A 22,517-nucleotide genomic window follows, 5' to 3' on the forward strand; every position below is an offset into this window, starting at 1 on the left:
GTATTATATACGCAATGTTACATTGCTTTACAAGTGTAATTATAGTTTATTTTCAATTATATTTTATATTGTATTTATGGCAGAAGAGAGCCACCACCAGGACAAGATACAGGAAATAGAAACTGCAATCCTCTTTCAACAAGTTATCTCCTCCCTTGTACAGCTGTCGGAGGAACTTGTAACATGCAATGAAGTCGATTTCGGTTTGAGATTAAGGAAGCAGCTCGCTATTGTCCCTAAACGGAGTTCCGGAGCGATTAGATAAATTGTTGTCTCTAGAACAGCATCGCTAATCCACTGTTCGCTCACATGAACACTGCCATTTGGTAAAGTGTCGTTTGATGAAACATCATGGGCAGGGCTTCGTTCGCTCAAACGTCGTTCAATCAAGTCAGTGCCTACTAGGTCGTACCGAACTGAACGCTAATCACGGCACATGGTAGCGTGTTAATACTTTTTTATAGTTTCTTCCATTTTGACAAAGTGAATAGAAAAGTACCTGTAAGAAGTAACTTCACTTAGTTACAAGTTACTGGAAAATGTATGGTATGCCCCTAACCTAACGTCGCCACGAGATGGTCCGGTTTCTTCTCTTTTTGAGCTATCTTGAACCTAGCGGTCAAACTAGTTGGTGAAGATTGGTGACGATGAAAACCCAACCAGGGGAAGGTATTCCAGCGGCTGCAGGGTAGAGTTTATCTTTGGATAGCATGCAATAGATCAGTATTTGCGTAACCGAGTGGCGGCGTTAAGTTTGAGGGGCACTGTACCTACGACACGGATACAGATGCCAAGAAATGAAAATGCCTAGGTTTGTACCTCAGGTACAACAAAAGTACCTAGATACCGATTTCTAGTTACTTGTACCTAGGTACTTTACAACCCTGCTTCTAAGCAGTCTTGGGTAAGTTACTTTTAAAAAGTAATTCGTTACAGTTACAGTTACTTTCAGAAAAAAGTAGCGAAGTTACCGTTACAGTTACCGCAACAAATAAGTAACTCGTTACAGTTACAGTTACTTTTAAAAAGTAACGACGTTACTTTCCAGTTACTTTTCTATAACACAAAAAAAAATTTAGGAAAAACTAGAAAACGCTTTTCACCAAGTTTATTTGCATAAAATTAAAAAGTGTGCTTTTTACTTTATATTGTAAGTTAGCAGCAGTTGCTTCTCGAAATTAGTGTCTGAGAGTTTTGTTTGATAACAAACACGTCCCTGTCCTTGCTGAACAGGCGCTCGTCTAACGCGCTGGTTGGGATTGCTGTGTTGTTTCGCCGGAACAGGTTTTTTATTGCCGGGTAGGCGTTGAGGAAACAGAGTGCCGTTTTCTGCGGTTAAGTTGTTAGTAACCTCCTCTACCGCAGCAGAATACTCTCTGTACGCCGGCCATGGTAGTTCTTCTTTGTTCTTGTCAACATTTATATCCTTGGTAGCACTAGCACACTGCTGGCTCGTTGACGGTCGCGCTGGGTTCATAGAGTCCCTGGACATATTTCAGTTCGTACCCGGCATAGAGATCATACATACTAACTCTAGAGGAAAAGGTCCGCCATTTTCCCATACATTCTGGCTGCCGCAAGCGGCGGATCATGCAGGCAGACCTTCTGGGTCCCAAACACGGTTACATCATCAGAGCAGTTTCGTGAACTTCAACAATCCACGAACTTACCGGTGGAAAGGTATTCGCGTCCCTTTCGAAGCTTTCTTTTTGCATAGCGCGCAGATGTATGGCCTCGCGATAACGCTAAACTAAACCATATACCCGGCTTCGCCGGTGGGGCGCGGGTGGGCGCGGTTGAGGAATACAAAACTGCGCAACTACCAGATTTCCGAGATTTCGACAGAAGGGAAGTTAATGCAGCGTAATGACTTTGTTGCTTTTTATAAGCGTTAGAATAGCTCAGAACTTAGTTTACAACGTTAAATTATCACTATTTATATTGCTGAGAGTTTTCACTCTTCGCGTTTACCATGGCAACGTTGCTTTCTTTCTCTCGTGTTCTGTCACTCTCTTTCGCGATCGTTCACTCGGGACCCCGGGTGTCGGCGCACGGGATTTGCCACTCCTCCTTACCCACCTTTACCCCCCTGGTACTCGGCAAGCCAGAAACAAAGCCCGCGCAAACAGCAGTAAATTTTGCCTGGACTGTTGACACTACACCGGAGTAGTGGCGCAAATCAAAATACGAAACATGCGCAGTGCGGAGTGGTGGCGCTAATCAAAATACGAAACATTCGCAGTGCCCTCCGCCTGTATTGGAGATGCATGTTTGATTCACCCGATTAAAAAGCGTTTGCGCAGAAAAAGAAAAAAAACCGCAAAAGAGATAGTTCTTCAAGATACCAAGATATAAGTGTTCAGTCACAAAGTACAAGCGCGTGCTACTTTTTTTTTTCACCAAATCTGCACGTGGCTATATTCGGGTCGTGACTGGCGAGAAAGAACGTATCCACAAGTATGTGTAAAAAATAACTTGACACTCGAAATGTCAGAACAGACAATTTGGAAAGCGCAAAGAATGGCTAAACTGTACCCTCGTTCAGTGATGTATTATTCATAAAAAACTGGAAAGTAACGACAAAAGTAACGTCGTTACTTTCATCGTTACCTCAGAAAAAGTAATAGAACTACAGTTACAAGTTACATTTTCAAAAAGTAACTCGTTACAGTTACAAGTTACCAAAAAAGTAACGCCGCCTCGGTGGCTCCGAGGCGAGAGCGCCGGCCTACGGATCCCCAGGTGGCGGGTTCGAATCCCGACCGAGGTGCCCGCAATATGACGGAGGCTTATTGCGGAGAAGGCGCCGTGTAACCGAGCTTTCGGTTGCACGTCAAAAGATCCCCAGGTGGTCGAAATTAATCCTCAGTCCTCCGCTGGGGCGTGCCAGATGCCCGTCGTAGGTTTGGCACGTAAAACCCCAAATTTGACTTGACCAAAAAAGTAACGAAATTACAGTAACGCGTTACTAGTAACGCGTTACTACCCAAGACTGCTTCTAAGCATAGCTCCCTGTTGTTCAAACCCTCTGTGTTTTTACCACAATCGTCCAATCCTCCTTTTAAAAGCAAGAGGATTGCCGAGTCTGTCGTTACCTCTTCTCGTCCCTCGTTTATTTTCGTGCTCTTCCCCTTTCATGGAGGCATTGACCCGAAGTTTTACAGGGCCAGAGTTGAGTTTCCGAGTTTCATTGCAAGGACCGACAGCTAGCATAAATTTCCGAGGAAGCCCCTAACCCGTTAAAGTGAGCTGCAAGTAGTCAACTCCCGTTTTCTTAATTTCAGGGACACGTAGTACAGGTTCAAGTTCGGGATGGGGAAATATTCGAGGGAGTTTTCCGGACCCTGTCGCCCGAGGTGAGTGCCCAACATTGTGAATTCTGAAATATAATGAAGATTGTAAATAAGCTAGAAGAGACCTGATTGGCCTTAAGCAACTTGTATTCATAAACATATAGTGAAATTATAGAGCATCTAACTGGGGGCGCATGCTTACGCACAGCTGGAGATTGTGCTCGAGATGGCCCACCCCGTGGAAAGGGGCCTGTCCCCACTGGGGGGCCCCCTGTCACGGTTGCTGGCCTCACTGGGCAACAACCACCCGATGGCGGGGCTCATGATCTTCCGGCTGGGGGATGTGATGTCCCTGGTGGCGCCCAACGCGGACCTGGACTACGCCACCAGGGACTCGTTCACGGATACGGCCATCAGCAAGTTCAACGGGCAGCCGCTGGAGAAGCCCCTCGAGCCCTGGCTGGACGGGGGCCTGGAGGGGGACGCCCTCGTCCTTGACGACGTGGCCCCTGACGGAGACGACACGGTACGTGGGGAAGTCCGAGGGTCGGATTTAGGGGGTTTTAAGGGGCTTGCCGGAGACTGGCATCCGGTGTGCCCTAGCGGAAAACCGAGGATTAATATGGACTGTCCTGGGATCTTAAGACATGCAACAGTAATCTTGGTTGCGCGTTTGTCGGCGCAAGGAGCCCCCGTCTGTTTGCGGATGCCTCGGCCGGGTTTCGGATCCACCACAGGCAAAAACGGGGGGCGGGGACTCGCCACTAGTGCTTGGTGTACAACGCCGTCAAAGGTGGTGGCTCGAGCCTGCATCCCGATTTTGAGTTGGATTTGAATGCGCTCTCGTGCGATGAAGCTACATGCTCGAGTTGGTAGCTTTGACGACGTGGTACCTTTGTGGACAGTACGAGCTGAAACACTCGATTTGACCTTTCTCTGCATTTGTGGTACCCGCAAGCTCGATTGTCTCTTGGTTTGTCGGGTAGTCCGAAGCATGAGACCTCAGCTTCGCATTCCATTCCTAGTTTGGACCCACAATCTCTCAGGAACTGACAGGTTAGTGCAAAGAAGCACAAGGGACCGTTTCAGCTCGTATTGTCTCTGGCAGTACACCACGAGTGTAGAAGACGAGGGCTGCTCATTTTCTCTAATATTTTCAGCAGCGAAGTATGATACGCAGGTCGCAAGGTGACCTTTTCGAGCATTAATGAGGTGTATGTCTGTGGACGTCACATTGTTTGACTGCCTGTAGTGACTGAAGCAAAACTTTCCGATCGCCCCTTGTATGTCGCGCAACTTCTTTTAAAGGGAAACTCCGCTTCATTCTCGGTTGTTACCAAACACTGCGACTCTCTTTAGTGTCATCTAGAGAGACCGAATGTCAAATATTATAACGTAATACCGCTTAAAAGATCACTAAACCGGCCGACAAAAACTGAGACGCGCGAAGTCACCAAAATCCGCTAATTTAGCGGGCGACGTGCGGCGCAGCCAACGTTGTATTTCCGTTGTGGCTGACGTCTGTTGCATACGCAGTTTTTTTCTTGGTATTTTCTTTTCCAGGGAGAGCTTACCGGGCGGCGCTACGGACGCGCTCCACGTTTGAGCAAGCAAAGAGGCGAGCCTACTACAATAGAGATAAGTGGGCGAGACAGAAAAAAAAAAAAAAAAAAAAAAAAACGAGAACAAGAGAAACAAAAAGAGGAAGAGAGAGTTGTACGGGGATGAGTTTCGCTGACACACCGGCCAACCGGTGCCGACTAGCCGCCTGGGTTGCCGCCTACATAGCCTGCTTTGTTGCTGCTTGCGTTGCCTGTTCGCCGCCGCAACGCTAGGCCCGCCCTCCCTCTAAAGTCCCTCTCCCTCCTCCCTCCTCGCCCTTCCCCTCGCATCCGCGTCTTTCTTGGGTTACCGCTAGTAGATCACGTGACCCCTTGTCTTCCACGTGGGTGCGTATGCAACTGACGTTGAGAGTACAATGTTGCCCGGCTGTGCCGAAGTTTCAGTTTCGGTTTGCGATTGTGGTAAATAACAAGATCGCACGAAAAATATTTTGCTTTTAATGAGACAAACGGTCTAGGGTTGTTTTGAAGTACTTTTCACGTTTATATCACAGACTATCTCGAAATTTCCGAAATCAAGCGGAGTTGCCCTTTAAGTGGGGAAGCTGGTATTGAGCCTAAACTTTTTTATTTTTAGAGCTATATGAAATTTTCAGGGTACACTCATAGCACATACTGTATTTTCCGGACTATAAGTCGCACCCTTGTATAAGTCTCATTTCCGTATATTGAGCCGTTTTCACGGAAAAGTTGGTATATAAGTCGCGCCTCTTTGCACGGCTCACGTGATAAGTTTATTTGTTTTATGCGCATTGGTATCATGAAATGGGAGTTTCACGATATGATACTTTGACGTTTCGACTCACGAGAAATGCTCATAGCACGGCGCTGTCTGGCGGGGGCAGTTGAGCGTTTCGCACCAAAGGGGACGTAAAACACGCAAAATGAGAAGGCAGTCTGCTTTAGTTGAGCGTACAGATGCCGAGCGAACAAAAGTTTAGCATGCCAGACACTCGTGAACCAAGCTTTGGACCATTAGGCGTAGCCTAGGCCAAGTCTCGGAGACGACGCGAGCATCGATGCACAGGCAGATAGATAAAGCTTGGCACACTTCTTTGGGTACCGCTAAAAGATACTGCAATCCTTCCTTTTACATGTAGCAACCCGGCTGGAGCATGGCAGATAAAAACTGCTCATCAAACGGAAACGGGAACACCACCTATGGCTGCATTGTTACGGTGCTCTTTAAAAGGTGGTGCACGGCGCATAAAAATCATTGCGTCGCACTGTGAATTAAAAAAAAAAAAAAAGCGCATATAAATCATATTGCTGTATAAGACTCACCCAGAAAAATGTTTTAAATAGCCCTGACCTATACACCAGAAAATATGGTATATAAGAGTAATTGCCGAGTTTCATAAAGCTGTGCCCATGGGCCCTTCAGTTGCATATTTCTTTCAATATTGTTCACTTGCTTCCTCTATTCCAGGCCTGGAGAAATGGCAAAACATAGTGGGAATGTGAAATTTAATATAAGCATTCCTGGATAGGCACACAGGGCATCACTGAGCCCTTTTTATTATTTTTGTTTCAGGCATTTTTTTTTTGTGCAACATTGAATTTTATGTTGCTGATCATATCCTCATCCATCAAATTTAATTTGAGTATTATAAATTTTAACAAAACTTTCTAAAAAAACTAAGCTCTTTACGCCCTCACAAAATTAGTATTTAGGAACAGAATAAAAAATAAAACCCGTTTACAACTCCCTGTAATGCCGAATTAGAGCGCAGCTCTTAAGGAGGAGGGGAAGGTACGGAGAGAGGGCTATGCCCCTCCTCTCCTGCTCGCCCCCATTTAGGGGGAAATTTTTCACTAAATTTAGTGGGAAAAATTTTCTGCTAAATTTAGCGGAGAAAATTTTCTGCTAGGTTTAGAGGGGAGAACTTGCCGTTAAATTTGCTAAATTTACCCACCATGCACCGCGCAGTTACGCCAACGCCGCTCAAGCCGGAAATGGGCGCCTAAGAGCTGCGCTCTAAAAAAAGAAACTGCATGCAAATTCATTAAAATGTTTCCGAGATTTTGCTTGGATAAGTGCCAATGCCAGCGGAAAAATCCATTTTGAGAAAATGGCAGTTGATACTTGCACACACCTTTCCAGCATCGAGCCCGTTTCACGTGGCGCGATTCTGCTTGCAATATTCATTCTCTTGTGGCAAAGAGCTTGTAGACACAGTACCCATGCACATAAGTTTGTTTACGGCTTTTATTAATTCATTTTGTCTCGTGCAAGTAACGTGGCAATCGAAAATCACGAAAATTGCAAGCAGGATTGCGCCACGTGAAACGGCTTTACCTGCGGGGTAGCTGGTAGTGTTCTTGCATATTTTCTTTTTGTTCTGCCATTGTCTTCACTTAGTTTCAACGGCTAGCGACGCAATGAGCGTCGGCACCCCGCTGCGCAGACGCAGGCCGCCGATGCTGCTTCCAATGGTCGCCGTGCAAAGAAGCTTGCATAGACCACTCCAGTGTGCCGAATGTGCGCACCTTTTCCCCGATTCATTCGCCGCATGTCTTGCGGCCGGGAAACACGTGGGCAAAGTATGCGAAGCAACTGAAACAAAGGGCCGCAATCAATCGTAAAGGTGGTGAAAAGCAAAGTGGAGTTGACAAAGCGTAGGAACAAGCGACGAGACAAAGCATCTTGACTTGCCCCGGCTGCGTGGTAGCCATGGCAATGCAAGGAGAACAAACATCACAGCCACTAGTAGTCGCGCGCTCCCTTGTGTGGGTGCTTTGGCCAATCGCTGCTTCGCAGTCACGAAAGTCACTTCGCAGTCGCAGTCACGTCATAACTATGCTACGGACACTGTTTTGAAGGGCGGAAGAAAGAAAAGAAAAGAAAAACTCTGCTTCAAAACAGGACCAAGATGGCGACCGTTCACCAAGTTGAAAGAGAGCAGGAATTGCTCAGTCTGGCTCGATTTTGCGTCTTTAGCGCGATTTAAAAGCCGCCGGGACCTCGTAAATATTTTTTTTAAACATATTTTTTCAGTGAATTAGGTGCTGACATAGCCTCCTCTATACTGATAAAGCCTGGCAGATCGCTACGAAACGCGGCCACCACCAAAAGTGAAAAGGTAGAGCGGCAGACAGGAGGCATGTAACGTGCGCCCTGGTGTGGCGAGACGCCGAAACGCAGTTGTCCCGAGCGATGGAACGTCCACTCGTGCTTCTCGCGTTCCTCGGGCTACCGCTTCTTTTCTCGTTGGGTTATAAAACCACGTTTCGGGTCCTTGCTGCTGCAAAAGCTGTGCGCTGACTAAAGGCTCCCCGAGAAATGCTCTGTGCTACCAGATCCTCACACTCCAAATCTGCGACCGGGCACTCTATGGCTCCGTCATCGAACTGCCAGACTTCGTGGGTATAGAAGAGGCTGTTGTGCTGATAATTACAGTGGAGGTAGTTTGGAATATACAATCCAAAAAAGTAGTTTTCCAAAAATCTACTTTTTCACAATCTTTGTTTTCAATCCCCGCATGTGAAATTTAGCGTGTGTTGGGAGAATGTTTTTGCAGCTTGGGAACACTTTTATTTTACTTCCCTGTTCTCTCTTCTGCTCTTCCAGAACGGATGGGATGCAAATGAAATGTTCAAGACAAATGCGGAAAAGTATGGCGTTACGACGTCGTACGACAGCGCCCTGTCGGGATACACGTAAGCGTCTCTTGGTCTTTCCTCCTAGCCGTTCCTTTCTGCATTGTCACAGTGGTGGTGCTGACGGAGTGGCCGTTGTTCTTTTTGCAGGGTGAAGCTAGAGCCCAAGAACACGGACGAGTACAAGCTCCAGGAGGCCAAGGCGTGTAAGATTGCCCAGGAGATTGAGAACAACCCGGTGTTCAAGAAGCGCACGGACCTGGAGAACGGCGATGAAGAGGACAAGTTCAGCGCCGTGGTGCGGCCCTCCACTGACCCTTCACCCCCTGGTGCCAGGTAGGGGGCCCGCTTGCTTGCTCTCACCTGCTCTGAAATGAAACAGACTGGCTGAGCTATGGTAGAATCGGTTGGTTTTCGAATTGTCCATTGGGAGTACTCGTGGATTTGTACCATTGTGAAGGTGTGTCCAAAGGAAAACGGGGACCAAAGGAAGACATGTATGACAGACAAGTGCTCACTCATAGCTGAATTTCTTTTTTTTAATTTAACAATCAGTTTTGAGTAACTCCTCGTCTGTCATAGGTGTTTTCCTTTGGTTTCTCTTTTTTGTGCGCTCTGTTTTATAAGTAATCAGTACTAACTAGTGCCATTTTCAACACTTCTGCATGGATGTATAGTTGGTGGAACACAAAACATGCTGTCTAGCCTGGCAGGTGGTGGAAGGGTGCACTATGCAACCATGCCTGTCGTACAAATACGAGCGCACAAATCTTTTTCAGTGTAGTGCTTGTGTGAAAAAGTTCTACAAAACAACAAGTTTCAATGACTAGGGGACATAAATTTTTCTGGCAATCACCGAGATTTGATGTAGCATCTGAACTGTGCAAATCTCTGGTTTAGGGTTGCACCTTAGGTACACATTTCTGGTTCATAGCAGTTTCCTGCGTGGCTTTCGTAGTGTTGTGTCTAATGTCGCTTGGCAGATGACTAGAGAGTAAGGCTCTGCAAATTATGAATTGTTGAAGTGAACAGTAAGTGATTTTCGTAAATAATAGGGACGAATGGCAAATACAAGACGAGCCTGAAACTTCGAAGAATGAAAGGAGTGAAACACCTCCGGCTTACCTGCGGTGTTGGTTGTTGGTTCTATTGTAGTGGACCTCGCATCTTAACATGAGCGAAGGTATAAAAGTGTTAAAAATTCGTTGCTCGTAGTTTAAAGACATCATAAGAGGCTAAAATCGTGAGAGTGGAGAGAGGGAGCAGGGATGGAACTGCTGCGCCGTTGACCCTGGCTAATTTTTTGGCCCCATTTTTTTTTTTTTTTTTATAGAAAGGAAGCTACGCTTTGTTGTTTTTCAAGAAAAAACAGACCTGTGAAATACACCTTTGACAAAAAGTTTAAATTGCTTCATTCAGGCGTCGATTTTTACAATCCATTTTAGAATGAGCCTGGTGACCTCAGACACACTACCTTTTTGCAAGTCGGTTCCATCATGCATCATACTGTAGTACAAGTTTGCTTCATATGTTTTATGTAATTTTCATGTAATTTTGTGAAAAATGTTTTAAGTAAAATGTTCATTAAATCTACCGTTAAGTTCACATGGAGTTATCTGCATGCCATATTTCTTTGAGTTTTGAATGCCAGGTGACAAATGGCCTCAATTTTAATGTTTTTAAAACTTGTATGCTGCCTCCAACTTTTTTCAAGACCTTGTTTTCGCTGTTTGTAGTTTTTTCTGCTCCCAAGAATTCTCCAAAGCTGCTTTGCCCACTTTCATCCCTGAGTGAGAGACGACACGACGCAGAAGTCTCAAACACCACCGACATTTATTGCCAAAAGAGATTGGTTTCTTTTTACATTTTTCCAGATGAACCAATTTAAAGGACCTGTGCAAGGATTTTAACGTTAAAAGAATTGGCATCTTCTGCTTTTGATATTGTTCACCTTGTCACAAATGACAGAAAACACACCTCCTTTCATCAAAATGTTGCGATTCCGCTGCGTAATACCGAGGCAAAACTTAGAATATTTCCTGACCTGCAGCCATGAGCGGCGGCCATGAGAAACAAGCGGCGTGACGTCAGTGGGGAATCTTGTAGAAAGATACCAAGTTGTGCGAATACCTGCTCGATAAAAGGTACCTTTTCTATAAATCTTGTCGTTCCAACATATATATAAATGCGTCAAAACCCTGGTATCATCGACAAAACTTTTTTTATACGGATTTTAGTGGCGCCATCTATCCTAGGTCTACAAAACCGCGAATAGCTGCCAGGAGCCGGAGGGGGACAGCGCCGGACGGGTATGGCCGGACCCGGATGAGACTTTCCTCCTTTCACCGTATATTTCGCAAGGCGCCCGCCTGCACACGGTCGCGAGCGGATGAGTTCTTGCTGCTCGCTGATGGCTCTAAAGAGAGAACTTTTCCGGAACCCCGCGCCTATTCAAGTGACGTCACTGCGCATGTGACCCGGAAGACGATGTACGAGTACGATGTACAGCAAAAACCTGAATCTTTTTCATTTTTTTAAATAAAAACTAGGGTATCCAGGCAAAATCTGTTATCTGTAGTTCACTGCAGAAGTGTCAGGCATCAACTTCCACAATTATTTAACCAAAGCCCTCAAATTGTTGCACAGCTCCTTTAAACCTCGCCAACTCTCGTAAATACGTACACAGTTGGCGTCCAAAGCCTCCTAGTATCCCTGTAACTCCATTCTTTTCGAAGCGCTCGTCGAAATGCGCATTATTCGGTATTAATGCGAAAAAAAATTGGGCTACCGTAACATACAGAGTGAGGGCCCCACCCAACACTTGGATATAATTTTGGAAAAATTTGGAATGGGGTGCTGTTAGGTATGAGAGCAAAAGTGGGGATGGGGCATACGATGGGGGTAAACGTCACCCACTTTGCGTCGTGGTGTTGAAAGAAGTGAATGACTGAGGGGAGCACTTTGGTTAGCTAGGTGGGCACTTGATATTGCATGAGGCGGAAAAGGGCAAACGAATGTAAAACTGAAAATGTGCGTTTAACGGGGTGAACTTGCGCCTACAAACTAAAGAGGGAAGTACCATACATCTTGCGTTGGCAACGGAAGGACAACTGTAAGGGGACCAATTTGTATGGTTGCACGATTGACAGAAAAATCTCTCGGAAAATGCGAATCCCCCCTCCCCCTCCCCGCACTTAACAAGGACTTCTTGCTGTCGCAACAAATGGTTGCAATGATAGCGAAGCCCAGCTGTTTCTCGCTAGGATGAGCAGCGCGACATAAATGTAATGAAGTGGTCTTCATGTACATTTGTTGTCAATATTTCTTTTTAAAAAACCTCAACTTCCACCCCGCGCTTAGAAATTTTCCCAGATTTTGTTTCTCAGAAATTGGCAGGTATGCCATCCCGAAGCGGCAGTTACTGTTGCTTTTATACATGTGGTGCGTTCCCAAATGAACCAGAACACAAGATTACGGCTGAGAACGAGCTGTAACTTTCCAGAAAAGTACAGAACAATAAAGTAAGAAGATGTGCTGAGGGGAGTTTGGACTCTTCCTCTACATGGCGGCTGAGTGCATTGTCGACTCTGCCATGCACACAGACATACCATATTTACTCGCATAATGAACGCACTCTCGCATAATGAATGCACACCCCCCCCCCCCCCCCCCCCCCCCCCCCCAAAACGGGTACCAATATATTCAAACTTTATTTTTTCCCCTCGCGTAATGAATGCACTTCCAATTTTCGGTTCCGCGAGTCTCGACTTGCGTCCAATTTAGCTAGCTACCAAGCCAATTTTCCTTTGCTGCCAAGCGGTCAGCCAAGTGAAGCCAAGCCGAGCAGCTCTTGTAATGGCTGCAAGCATCCGCAAGTGCATTGTTGTGAAAGTGATCAACCGCGAAACAGAGCTGTCGCACACTTGACGAAGCTTGGGTCGAGGAATTGCCCAGCCCCGGACATTCTTCGCCTATCGGATGCATTGATGTCAGCAAACATGCCGTCATCTCTGGTCCGCTTTCGGACAGTGAGTAAAAGTGGTTAGGCCTAAGAACAGTCGCGTTGCTCTCCGTGCTGAGTGAGCTTCATAGGGCGCTGTTCCTTTGGCGGAAGGCACGCCGAAAGCGCCGGAAAAGGTTTGCAACTTTAAAAGCATGGTTACTGTGGTGCACCCCCGACGAGCCGTGAGTGCGCCTCCATCAGTGGAGACGTGCCACATTACCTTACCGTGTCATATTGGCAGCTAATATGACATTGGCATGAAGTGTCTTAATGCAAGAATTTTACCTCGCGTAATAAACCCCCCCCCCCCCCCCCCCCCCCCCCAAATATGTGTCAATTTTTCGGGGGAAAAAAGTGTGTTCCTTATGCGAGTAAATGCGGTATGTCTTCTGTTTAGTTTTTATACTTTTCAAAAGAGCCCAGAGAACCCATTGGTTCCCTGGGCTCTCGCATCTTCTTGACCGCCCCAGTTTTACATAGTGTTTTCCCTGTTTAAGGGGGTGTGGTGGGTTAAATGGGTCATCTTGGTTTTAATTTTGTATCTCGAAAACTACCTCACCTTTTATTGTGGAATTTTATGTTTTTAATGGTTACACCCTGGGGATCTACTTTGTGTTGCTTTTTTTTATTGAAGACCTTTTTTTTATATTTTAGTAACAGTGTCAAATCTTAGGCTGAGTTCCAGTTTTTAAGCCCTTAGCCATTTTCGACGAGCCTAGCTCGTCCACCTAGAGCTGTCCCCGAACCGTTTAGGACGAGTGTAGCTCGTCCGTGCGCCCTGCCTTACATTACCCCTTGGCTGTTTTTTGGACGATCCAGGCTTGTTCAGAGCTTAGTTTGCGGCACTGCTCAGAGATAGCAACATCTGTTTTTTATTGTACACGTTTTTAAGGCTGGCGACCGATTCTGGAGACACGTGCAACATGGGCCGCACATACAATAAAGAAGAACAAAAGTTTAGGATAAATAATTCTGCGAAAAGAAACGGTTAAAGGAGCTGTGCAACAATTTCAGTGCTCTGCTTAAATAATTTGGGAGTTGGTGTCTCAACCTTTCTGAAGTAAAGTACATAAAAACCGCTTTTGCCTTCATGTTTTAGTTTTTATTTTAAAAATGGACAAAGATAGAGGTTTTTGGCGCCTCTCAACTCCTTCAACATCTTCCGAGTCACTTGCGCTGTGACGTCAATGGGGGACGCGCGGGGTTCCGGTGAGGCTCTCTCTAGAGCCATGAGTGAGCAGCGAGAATTCACTTGCTCGCGACCACTTGCTAGCGCAGCGCAATCAACATGGCGAAAGGAGGAACGTCTCATCTGGGTCTGGCCATCACCGTCCGGCTCGTCCCCTTCCGGCTTCTGGCGGCTGTTCGCAGGAGCAGATAGAGCTGACTGTACTGTTTTGTTGACATTGGATACATGGCGCCACTAAAACTTTAGTCGATGATGTCAGGTTTTTGACGCAATTATATTTAGGTTGGAACGACAAGATTATAGAAAAAGCTAGGGATGCCGCGAACTTTTTTCGAATCGAAGTTTCGATGATCGAATCAAGCGGTTCGAAAGGTTCGAAAGATTTCGATTTTTCGAATTGTCGATATCGTAAAATTCGACGGACGTCGAATTTTCGAACTTGTTAAGCTAAGAAGTTCGACGCTTTTCGAACCGTCGAACTTATTACGCTAAAAAATTCGATCTTTTTCGAACTTTCGAACTTATTGTGCTGCAAGGTTCGATGCTTGTCGAACTTTCGAACTTGACAGACCAAAAAATTCGATGAATTTCGAACTTTCAAACTTATTTATCAAGAGAATTCGAAAAGTTTCGAACTTTCGGATTCTGAAAAGTCAGAAGTTCGACGAACTTCGAACTTTTAAGGTAAAAGTTCGAAGTTCGTCGAACTTCGAAAGACCGGCGGACGGTTTCATTTGATTTCAAGTAGTGGGGTACATTCGTAATTTTTTTTTCTCGAACTTTTACATGCGGTGCTGCGTTCCTTACGAAAGACAATGTCGTTTATTTCAATGTTCTGGCATGCTTAGGTTTAAAGAAATAAATCCCCGAAGGGGCGAGGAAGGACGACGGGTTTTTGACGATTATCGTTTGTGCCAGATTTGAAGCACGCTGCAGCCGGAGCTATTTATGGTAGATATGTTATACTTTTTTTTAAGAATGATCTATGTATAGCCTAGGTAAGTGCGTCTTAAGATGTGATTATTGTTATTCAACGTGAGTTTCGAAGAAATGTCCAAACATGTATCTGCATGCAATTATAACCTAAACTTGATATTTATTTTCGTCTAAGTTGTTTGAGGTATCGCATTTAAATTAACACCACAGACAGTACATATCATTGCCATCTGCAGAATACGAAATAATATATTTATTGTTTTTTCACGTTAAGGAATAAATTAACTCATGGGAGAAGATTTCTAATAGTGTTCAAGTTCAGCACGTCATTAAAAGAAAACTTTTTTTTTTTTTTTTTTTCGCTTTACGTTCCTGGGACGTGTTTCTTTTAGCCTGTACACATTTTGGTAAAAGAAACTTGTTTCGAAGTTCTGAACCTCTGAATATGCAAGAATAGAACACTTCCGACGAATTCTTGATAGTTTTTTTTTTTTCTCCTGCTTTTTATTCCCGCATTTATTCTTTTTTTTTTTTTTTTTTTTTACTATTGGCACAGGTGTTTAGGTCGAAAAGACAGCTTTGGACTTCCGAACCACTAAGCATGTGACGAGCAGTGCCTTCTGACAACGAGTTTCTAACAATGACCATCTACGCAACCTTTTATGCAGTGAAGAGCGACAGTAGCTATACATATGCATAAATAATTTCAGATTAAAATAGGCTCGACCACGCCCTCTTTTCCCGTATTGTTTTCTTTAACAGTTCGAAATACCTGCAAGGGGGAGAAAAAAGCTGAAGCCCCCCCCCCCCCCCCCCCCCCCCCGTTTTTCCTCTTCCGACGCCACTTCCGACGCCTCGACCTCGAGTTGTGTCGGCTTTTGTGCTTTTTGCGAGGCGATTCCTCCGTCCCAGAAAATAAACCTCCAGGACAATTACAAACTTCACCGGATCGGATTACTACCAGCGTGCAAGGGGTGGCGAGGTAGTTTGCCAGGTCGCTTCAAGGTTTTTCTGAGCCTCAACCTCCTGCTCGCCCCTGGCCGTTTCGAACTGGATGAGTCTCGTAAAACAGTGTGTTCGTGCAATCACTACTGCGTAATGCAAATTAAAGAACCCCCCCCCCCCCCCCCCCGGGGCTGGCGGTCACAATTCTGCACTGGCAAATATTCTAGCACGTCCGGGACACTCGTCGTCTCATTTAATTGCCTGACCAACTTCGCAGAATCTAGATATCACACCCTAACTTTTCTAAACTTGATTTCGTGAAAACCAGTGAGTCGTGAAAACGTTATTTGAAACTGAAACTGTGGAAAAACTTGAAAATCGGACTTCGAACTTTGAAAACTTGGATTAGAAAGAAATTCAAAATCTTCGAAGTTTTTTTTTTTTTTTTTTTTTGATTTAGCGTTAAAAGAGAATCGAAACCTTCGAACTTTTCGAACTTTATGCAAAAAGAAATTCGAAATCTTCGAATTGTTCGAACTTCATGTCTATAAAAATTCGAAGCGTTCGAAGTTTTCGAATTTTTTTTACAAAGAATTTTGAGATCTTCGAATTTATCGAACCTGAAGTAAAAAAATATTCGAAATATTCGAATTCGAAATTTTGGAAACCGTGAAAGCTTCGAAATTTTCGAATTCGAAACTCCGCTGTGGTCAAAAGTTGCGAATTTTTCGAAATCGAACCTCGGTCAGTACGAAAATATCGAAATTTTTCGAAATCGAACCTTAGTTCACTTCGCAAATATCGAAACCTTTCGAAATCGAACCTAGGGTGGTTCGCGACATCCCTAGAAAAAGCACCTTTTATCGAGCAGTTATTTGCACAACTTCTTATCTTTTTACAAGTCCCCCATTGACGTCATGCCGCGTAGATCTCATGGCCGCCGCTCGCAGCTGCAGGTGTGCAAATATTCCAATTTTTCCCTCGTGATTATGTGGCGGAATTGCAACATTTCGAAGGAAGGAGATGTGTTTTCTGTCGTTTGTGACAAGATGATGTCAAAAGTAGAAGATGCAAATTTTTTCAAGGTTAAAATCGTTGCACAGCTCCTTCAAGGTGTTTATGTATCTTCTCCCAGCAACAAAAGATGCGATGCCCATTTAATTTGGCACATACCTTCCACATGTTACTGGCTTTAAACTCAACGTAAGATGAACAAGTTGGAACATGCAGCATGGAAGAGAAAAAATATTGTTCTTGTCATGAGCCAGAAGATGGGAGCTTTTTTATTTTAATTCTTTTTACCATTTTAATGTCGTGAAATCTAAACTTTTAGGTTCAAGCTGTTGGCAACGTATTTTGCTATAAGCGGTAAAAGTTTGTGTAATCGGATAAGTAGTTTCTAGTGAACGTGCAGTGGTCAGCAAACTTATACGGAACATGCAAACTGCAAACTATTTCATGAAAGAGCTCTCTTGTCACGCTTGATCAAATTTTATTTCCTGCACCCGACGAGAGGCTGTTTCAACCTTGTCCTGAGCAGCCACAAAGCTTGACCAGGCCGGCCAGGATAGTGCTCCCTCGTAATAATACACAGTTCCCTTGTTTTGTACAAGTTAGGTGATCACTGCACGTCAGAGTTCCGAATATTGTAAAAATGTAATTTTGAAAAACAAAAAACAAAAAAAACAACTCCATTTTATGTCTTCACATTTGTCACGAAGGTTCAAAAGTCTCCGGCAGAGTACATCTCTTTCCTTGCTTTCTTCTTATGCTCCCCAAAGCCTTTTTTCGTGATCCTCCTCCTTCAGTGTCATTCCTTACTTTCCCCATGTAGGGGGTGTGGATTTTGACGCCACATTTAACTGGCTTGGAGTGCTTGTTGGTGCTTGCCGCTCTCTGATTTTGTTCCTCGGACTACATATAATTTTTTGACACGAAATCTGCAAATTAGATTTTTTGGTTGGTTCACCCTACCATCCCCCCCCCCCCCCCCCCCCCCCCTTGAGAAATATTTGACCATCTCCGAGCCATCTGTTGACTCGTAACTATGTGTCAAACGCTCCCTGGTGTGTTCAATATTGATTTACAAGTTCTGCAGTCCTCTGCACTGCTTGGTTGTGCAGAGATGACGCTCCTTCGGTCACCATTCTGGTCAGATGGGGGTTCCTCAATATTCGTACGAGCGTGCGGGGAAGTTGAGGAAGCCTAAGAAGTGTGTCCCTGACAGGGAGCCCTCCACCCCGTGTGTGCAGGTATGTGCGTCGGAAGCCCCTGGGCGGCCCCAAGCCCCTGCGGGGCACGCCTCCCCCTCCGGGCGGGGGCCTGCCCCGGGGGGGCCTGCCGTCGTTCAAGGGGGGCCCCCCGCTGGGCAGCCCGTCTCCGGCCAAGACGGCGCCCCACCCCAAGCACGGGCCCCCCGCGGCCTCCCAGGCACCTCCCGGGACGCACCCCTTCCCGGACCTGGACCCAGCCTCCTCCCCGAGGGTCAACGGAGGTGGGTCTCTCTCTTCCCCGGGCTGCCGGCCGAACGCTGACCCACCAGTGGGCTCGTCCGATGTCCCGAGAGACGGACGGAATGGTACGGCTAGATCGACTCAGAAGCGTCCCAATTGTGCGTGTGCCCTTTTTTTTTTTTCTTTTTTTTTATTTTTATTATTTTTTGTTTGGAGTTGGTTTGTAAAGGAGAGTGGGAAGGAATGGGACAGTTTTGTATAGTTTAATGGGCGCATAGGAACAAGTTTAGTGGTCCTAAATGTCGGCGGGCCAGTGTGCTGTGTCTGTGGCACAGGTTTGGTCCCGCAGTCATCAACCCACGGAAGCCCTAGACGTCTACGCCTACGACCTTGTGGACCTCTTTGGACAGGCTTATCCAAAGGTGTCACTACGGGTGGGCAACCCAATGATACGGGACCAGTTCATTGTGGGTCTCCAATCCAAGCTGCGTGACAAAGTCCTCGCCACTGACCCTGCAACATTTGAGAAAGATCTTGAGATAGCCTCAAGGCTAACATTCATTGGGCAACTACTGTCTGCGACTACGGGGACACTAATACCGTGCGCCGCCGTGGGTGGCACTTCAGAAGCCACTACACGACCCACGGGCGATCCCATTGCGGCGTTGACCAGCAGCGTGGCTGACCTTTGCGCCACAATGAACAGTTTCATTGAGTCGCAGAGTTATTCCAGGAGCACGGCCAAAGCTTTTACCGCGGAAACACTCCTAGGAGGCGACCACAATGTTTTCAGTGTGGTGGCACTGGCCACCTCGCAAGATCGTGTGCAAACTCTGACCAGTTTGCGCCACTGCGAAGTGACAACCCTACATTTGTAAAACGTGAAAATCGGGGAATTCTTCCGCACCCCCAAGTAACAGTGAAGGGGAAAGTGGGCGGAATTTTCATGAACATGCTTGTTGACTCCGGGTCGTCAGTGACCATTTTATGAGGCAACAAGTGGCTTGAGCTCTCGCGCGGCAACCCTGACCTTGAGTTCACTCACCGAGAGGGAGTCATTGGCCTTAACGGCGCCGTCTTCGAAGTTTGGGGAACATGCAGCTTAAACATTGAGGTTGCAGATCTCTCGGTGAGCCATCCTGTCATTGTTATTCCCGGCATCCTACATGAGTTCGTCCTGGGACTGGACTTTTTAATAAAATACCAATTCCGGGTTGACTTCAGCGAGAGAAAACTCAAATGACAAGTAGAAAGCCCATGTGCCCAGACCCAAAGAGTTCAGCTTTCTGTCACGTCGGTCCTGCCACCGAGGACCGCAACCATCGTTCTCGGGACCATTTCACCGAATACGGCAGAGTTCGGTACTGGGCTTCTCGAACCTCACCTGCATCTTATCGTGAAAAAGAATACTGAAGTCACCTAGAGCGTGTTGGCAGTGTCCGATATGCTACCAGTATGTGTCATTAACCATCCCAAAGAGCCGGTCACCTTATTCAAGGGTACAAGTCTCGGAACCCTGCACGCTTTTGAACACCCTGAAGGCAAGTACTCCGCTGCTCCACTTGACGAGAGGCACGTGCAGGCGGCACGAGACAGCGTCTGCTCTGCGACGAAAAGAGAGAAATGGACACTTGCCTCGTTGTAGGATAAGCTTGCCACATCACAACACCTCCAGGGTGATCAACAGAAACTCGTCAAAGGTACGCTCCTTGACTTCGAGGATATAATTTCTCAAGGTGATTGGGACTTGGTGAGAACGTCAGGTCTGACGCATTCGATCGACACTGGTGCAGCAGGCCCAATCAAAGAAACCCCACGCCGCTTACCTCCAAACCGCCGCGAGGTTGTGGCCACGAAAACGCATGAAATGCTGGACACGGGAGTAATTCGTCCTTCTAACAGCCCATGGGCTGTGCCGGTCTTTCTAGTGAAAAATAAGGACGGAAGCTTGCACTTCTGCGTAGATTACCGTCGGCTGAATGAGGTCGCACAAGGATGCATATCCACTGTTTAGGGGCAACGACACTGTCGAAGCCCTGAACGGGTGCTAAATATTTCAGCACCACCAATCTGGCGTCAGGATATTGGCAGGTGAAGATGTCGACGGGGTCTCGAGAGAAAACAGCGTTTGCCACACATCAAGGACTTTTCGAATTTAATGTCCTTCCATTTGAGCAGTGCAACGCTCCTGCGACGTTTCAACGCTTGATGCAAATGATCGTGGGAAAATTTGACTTCTGTCTCTGCTATCTCGACGATCTTATCATCTTCAGCAAAACGGAAGCCGAACACGTCATGCACCTTCGACAACTTCTGAAGGCGTTGAGAGATGCAGGTCTCAAGCTGCAACTTTCAAAGTGTCGCTTCTTCAGCAACAGCGTTTTGTACTTGGGCCACACAATTTCGGCTACGGGAATCGGAGCCGACGAGACGAAAACAGAAAAGGTCTTGAAGCGGCCACAGCTTTTAAGCGTCGAGGATCTTCGCTTGTTCTTAGGAATTGCCTCATACTACCGGAAATTTGTTGCAAACTTTGCCGGCATCGCGGCCCCACTTCACAAATTGTTGCAGAAGCAAGTTCAATTCGTGTGGACACAACAGTGCCAAGACTCCTTCAAAGAGCTCAAACAGTGCCTCACGAACTCTCCAGTTCTGGCGTTTCCAAATTTCAACCTACCCTATTCGCTACTCCAGCGAACTATAGGGGGCGCCACCACCAAACAAACATGGCGGCTGGGTCCAGGTTGCGTCGGCTCGGCCGGGCCGCCTGAATGGGTGGCGCATTCAATTTAACAAATTTTCTTTTGTTTAATGCCTAATTTTATGGGTATTTGAACTGAGACGGTTAAGTGTAGCCGGTGCGCATAAACTTGCCGAGCATAGTTTTGTTTTCCCGGTGTTTTTCGTTATTTTCATGTCAAACTTTTGTTTCGGAGACTTCGTTCAAAACCGAAACTTTGGGCTTCGGAGAAGCGGTAATAGACTCTAATTAGTTTTGATCATCTAAGGTAAGCGGCGATGGCTACAAAATTGTTCCACCGAGAGTAATTTTTGGCTAACTCGCATGCCTCGACCAGGCGACTTATCTGTCCACGAAATAGAGCTTTTGTGCTTGTCCGCGTTTCAAGAAACAGCTCCAGTCGCGTGCTCGGTCAAGAACACAGGCTGCAGGAAAATTACGAAAATTAAGCAAGCGCTTCTTGAGCCAAGGGGCATTTAACCCGCTGGTGCTTCACTAAGCAGCTGATACTCGTATTTAAATTCAGGTTTTAGTAGCCATCGATAAGTCATTTTGACGAATATGCGGATTATGTATTATATTACGTACTATGGCCCCACTAAAGCGATATTAGTATATTCTTCGGGTTGAAATATTAACTTAGTTGACTAACTATTAGGTGAACTGCTGAATAAAAGTATATTTGACAGACAGAGAGATACTACTTAAACTTAGCCAAATGGTTCTAGCCGGTAGAACGGAGACGAATGTGGACAAACTGAGGAGAGTCTTCATCGGAGATTCGCTCAGACCTCTCTGCAATGAACTTGACTTCGAATCCTGAACGGATAAAATGAGTATCTTTTGTGGCCGGTCAACCTGAGCAATGTAGACGTATATTGCTGCTGGCTTTGACGGGGGTTATAACATAAATATTGGAGGGGCGATAGATCATAATGCCGTGACAGCTTCTAACTTTACGAGACGCGTCCTCCATCTTTTGAAAGCAGATAATTTCTCTCATTAATCATATGCAGCGAGCAGGTTTTCTGAATCAAGTAATTGCGAAATCAGCCCAACTCCTTCAGTGTGGTCTTTTCCGGCGAAAAGCAGCCAAGATGAATAGCCAACGCACCGGCCGGCGTTAGTGGCTCAAACTTGAAGCTAATCGAGCACAACCAAACTCAAGAAAAGCAGCTATCGAATCTTCCCATTCACTTGACTGCAACATTGGTGTTCCCTCCAGTGAAACACCTCATCTGTTGTCCTCAGTCAACTGCTCTACATCCTTATAAAGAAACCAATTATCAGTTACCAAGTAGTTGTTACTTTGAATGTGATTAGAGACACACAAGAAATCAAAATCTTTTTCCGTGATTCCTCCCCACCCGAGAAATCGAAAGCATGCAACCGTGTGTTGTGGAGTAAACGGGATTTCAAACACGTGATGGAAAGAAACAATCTACTGGGGCTTCACCACACTAAAGAACACTGAGGCAAACTTAAGAAATTTTCGGACCTTCGTCAAATTACATTGCTCGCCCCCGCGCCGACAGCACGTGTCCGCGAGAGCCACCAGAGACGCGGCGGGGCGTGGAGCGACCTGGACAGACTGGTTCCCGGTTTTTCCGCTTGGCGGCGTCTGTTTTGCTGGAGTCGCGAATATCCTCGACACGGACGCAACCGAAAATGGTATCGGCGCGGTACTATCCCAAGTACAGGATAGGAACGAAAGGGTAATCGCCTACGACAGTCGT

At 46.1% G+C, this 22,517-nt stretch overlaps 1 protein-coding gene across 1 annotated transcript in view; it reads left to right on the plus strand.

Annotated features, from left to right (window-relative positions):
- Positions 1 to 22,517, plus strand: part of LOC8036208 (ataxin-2-like protein) — a 66,148-nt gene that overhangs the window by 17,119 nt on the left and 26,512 nt on the right. The window contains 5 exon segments of the mRNA XM_040214276.3: positions 3,285 to 3,356; positions 3,502 to 3,819; positions 8,487 to 8,575; positions 8,666 to 8,851; positions 17,841 to 18,082. Coding sequence (XP_040070210.1) covers positions 3,285 to 3,356; positions 3,502 to 3,819; positions 8,487 to 8,575; positions 8,666 to 8,851; positions 17,841 to 18,082 — 907 coding nt within the window.

Source organism: Ixodes scapularis, unplaced genomic scaffold (genome assembly GCF_016920785.2).
Source record: "Ixodes scapularis isolate PalLabHiFi unplaced genomic scaffold, ASM1692078v2 PGA_scaffold1__304_contigs__length_218370807, whole genome shotgun sequence".
NCBI lineage: Eukaryota > Metazoa > Arthropoda > Arachnida > Ixodida > Ixodidae > Ixodes > Ixodes scapularis.